Here is a 3,829-nt window from a genome sequence, read left to right as displayed (position 1 = left end):
ATGAATATTTTAACATTCGAACATATTTTTGTTCCATGATACGAACAAAAACTCACCATACGACATTACATTAGTTTGCAGTGCCATTTTTTATTCACTTCTGTTCATCAGTGTTGCTTCATTGTGGAATAATCTCGCTCAATAAAGGAAATCTTGAGGTATTATCAGAAAGTGACTGATTTTATTGAAAAAAAACATCCCATAAAGGTTCACACTGGCCGTATTGCTGCTCATAGTAATGACATTTGCCTAAGTCATTTTAGAAACATTTTAAAAAGTAGGCAAAGCTCATTGGATAGATATTTTACCAAGCAACCTCTATCCAGTGAAAGTGCTGGTGAAAGTGAAGAAAAGAAAGCAAAAAGCAGTGAATAAAAAATTAAAAATAACACTAATTTTTTAACTTTTCTGTCTTATATATTTTCTTAAAGTTATTGTTACATTATGTTATGTAAGTTAAGTTTTAGTATCATTTCCCTTCTCTCACTCTTCCACCACCAGTTTACACCTCCACTGTCGTCTATCCTCAAAGGTAAAGTGCAAATAAAACTACATTTCTTTTTATCAATTATTATTCTATTATGGTTATTTATACATTTACAACTATAAAAATGCATTTTTCAGTGTTTTCCTTACTAAAGTTTTTTTTTTAATGTACTACTTAGCTTTAATTTGAGTGTTTTTTCATGTTGGAATGAATTATTTGCTTTTACATGTAATCATATGGGGAAAAATGATTCATCTTACAACATTTTCATTATACAATCTCAGTTTTGAAACGAATTAATTTTGTATCCTGAGGTACTACTGTACTTTTACTTAATACTGTTAAATGTTTTATGCTTTAAAGTCTCTGAGGAAACTGTTTAGAATTTTTAAAATTTTAATTCTGAAAATAAGACTATGTAATTGTCTTTAAATGGTGTTTTAAAACTACATGTTCCTGAAGTGTTCAAATGGTTTTTAAATTATCTAATGCAGAAGCCAAAAAAAACCTTGAAAGCATTTATTGATATTTAAATTCTATTCTTAGTTTTCCTATATTAAGCATTTTTAAAATATTTTAACTCAATACATTCTATAAAAGTTGACATTAAATTGACTCCTTTATTCAATCTAAACAATAATAATAAAGCAAACTTCTTAATTTAAAAAAGTTTCTTATAAAAAAAATTCAATAAAAAATTTTCAAAAATTATTTCTCATCTTTACATCTGAAAATTGAACTAAATTCTTTGAATCCATTCAAATTAATTCTTTAAATGAATTCAAGGAATTTAGTTTCTGAAAATGGGACGTAATTCACAAAAATGTTTGTCAGTTTTTATAAGACTTCCATAAAGTAGATAGTTTATTTTATTTTTTTGTTTAGATGTTTTATGAAATTAAAAGAAAATTAAGTATGAAATGATCAATTATATATGACATAAATTACAAAAGCAAAATGAGTTAAATTCAAAATATTGACATTTCTTAACTATCACTACAATTTACATGACAATAAAGTTATTTTTATATATTAATTAATAAATGTATTGTTATAAAGTTAACCATTCGTTTTGGAAGATAAATTAACTTGTTTTCTGTAAACAGTTCTATTGATAATTTTAATGTGTTATATTCATTATCATTATAATAAATTTCTAACGTTTTACTGCAGTACTATAATTAATTTATATTCTAAAATTTTCAGAATTCTCATTAAATGGCTCTTTATTTTAAAATTTGAGAATTACAATAAAAAATAAGAAAATGTAGTAATCCAAATGATAAAAAACTCACAATAATTAAAATATTTGACTGTTCATCATCTGATGATATAGCTCTCCAAATCATTATTCCAACTGCACAGTAGAGTGCCAATGTAGCCAAATTTCTTAGATCGAGGAATGATTCTACAAGTGGAATGGTCCCCATTGTCCAATCACAACATAAATTGTATGGGTAAAGTAAGAGCCATGCATTGACAGGCAATAAATAATTATACGTGAGTTGTCGAATTGGTGTTTCAGATACAGCTGCAGGATTGTCAAATCTGTAGAAATAAATTTCTATATTACTAAAATAATTTTTTCTTGTATTTAAAATAAATGCTTAATAACAATAATAATACAAAATTTCAAGAAGTCTGAAATCCTTAAGGCAATATTTTAAAATAAATAAAAAACAAAGTAAATTAAACTCCTAATTTATCTTCAAAATTTTCAAGTCACAATAATCATAAGTTTAAGAATTCATATTACTTTTAAAAATTTTACTTTAAGTTTTCCTTAAAATTTTTCTTCTGAAAGAATTAATTTAGAATCATAATTTTTTAAATTTTATATTAAATTATAATTTAAAATAATGTGGAATGAAGGAAATTTACTAACTTACTTTGTGAAAACTGGTAACTGTGATCCCATTAATTTTAGTCTTGCAATCAATAAACAGAGAGCACTGGATACTAATATAACAAGACGAATTAGAGATTCCTTTAACCATCTCTGTGATGGTGATTTGGAAACAATAAAGGACTGAATGATGCTATATATGTCAAATATTCTTAACTGCAAAATTAAAACCAATAAATTTAAATCTGTACAAATCAAAAATATTACTTCCACAACAACACCTTATCCACTGAGAATTATTTATTAACCATAATGAATATTTTAACCTGTTCTACAGGCCATCTTCAGGTTTTTAAAAATCATGGAACATTGATAACTGTTGTTTTTGTATAGAACAGATAAGAACACATTTAAAATACAAAATTCTATACCAAAAGAATGGTTATCAATGTTCCATGATTTTTTAAAACCTGAAGATGGCCTATATAACAGGTTGAAAATGTTAGTTATTGGTTAATAAATAATTATCAGCGAGATACAATGTTGTTGTAGAAGTTAAGAAGAATTTTAGCTAGGTATTAATTAAATATAAAATTATAATAATTTACTTATACAATAATAATTTTATTTATCAGTTTGTTAACTGATATCTATAAATTTATCCATCTTTTTAAATATACTAACAGAAATAATACTAAAACAGTGAAATATTTAGGTTCAAAACAAATGTTTTTAACTTGTTTAAATGAGTTATCATCAGGTTACATATTAAAGAAAATCATAAAATAATATAAATCAAACACATTTAAAACATTTGGAGAAATCAAATGTTTATAATGCATTTAATTCTATTTACTGACTGGCCAAGATTTGTAAAATAAGCTGTACTGTACTACATTCTGTCTTTGTTAACAAAACACTATTCTCTCCTACAAATTTCAGTTAAATTGATTTCTTAGGTCTCAGTCTTGGTTAATTGGCTCTCGAATGTTTATAAAATATTTAGTAAATATTTATATCTGAATTTAAAAATAAATAACTGGTAATAAAGTTTTTTCATAAAAAAACAGTAGTCAATATCAAAAAGATACAAATGTGTATGTCTAAATAGAGCAATATATTTTTTTTTAATTCTAGCAAGGAGATACCAAAATTTATTCTGATTGACAATTCCGATTCTTTTGAATATTTTCTAAAGTTTAGTTTGGTTTAGAAAAATTAATGATTTACATTATGAGCATGCTCCATTCATTAATAAACATCAAGCTTAAGAATTGAAAATGATTTGAAGTATTGATTCTGGATTTTTCAAAGAAATCTAAAAATTTTCCATTTATATGTGGATATTCCTGTTTTTGTTGTGTACTACAAAATAGATTTGTAATCTTATTTCAGATAAAGTTAATATTGCAACACTATCCCCAAAGAAATTTCAGCTAATTTGCTTTTACTCAAAGAACTATCCCATCATGTCACCTAGGTTTGCTATCTTCGGA

At 24.8% G+C, this 3,829-nt stretch overlaps 1 protein-coding gene across 1 annotated transcript in view; it reads right to left on the bottom strand.

The window, feature by feature from the left end:
* The window catches only part of LOC111630601 (transmembrane and TPR repeat-containing protein CG4050-like), a gene marked incomplete at its 5' end in the record, with an annotated part of 62,578 nt that extends 60,000 nt beyond the window's left edge, over window positions 1-2,578 (bottom strand). Inside the window, 2 exons of the mRNA XM_023374721.1 lie at window positions 1,720-2,035; window positions 2,377-2,578. Of these exons, the coding sequence (XP_023230489.1) occupies window positions 1,720-2,035; window positions 2,377-2,578 (518 nt within the window). The remainder of the gene's footprint in view (window positions 1-1,719; window positions 2,036-2,376) is intronic.
* Window positions 2,579-3,829: the final 1,251 nt, after the last annotated feature.

The sequence above is a fragment of the Centruroides sculpturatus genome, unplaced genomic scaffold, assembly GCF_000671375.1.
Source record: "Centruroides sculpturatus isolate CEXI.00-Female unplaced genomic scaffold, Cexi_2.0 scaffold603, whole genome shotgun sequence".
NCBI lineage: Eukaryota > Metazoa > Arthropoda > Arachnida > Scorpiones > Buthidae > Centruroides > Centruroides sculpturatus.
Note: the sequence above shows the minus strand (reverse complement) of the source record. Positions and strands in the feature narration are given on the sequence as shown.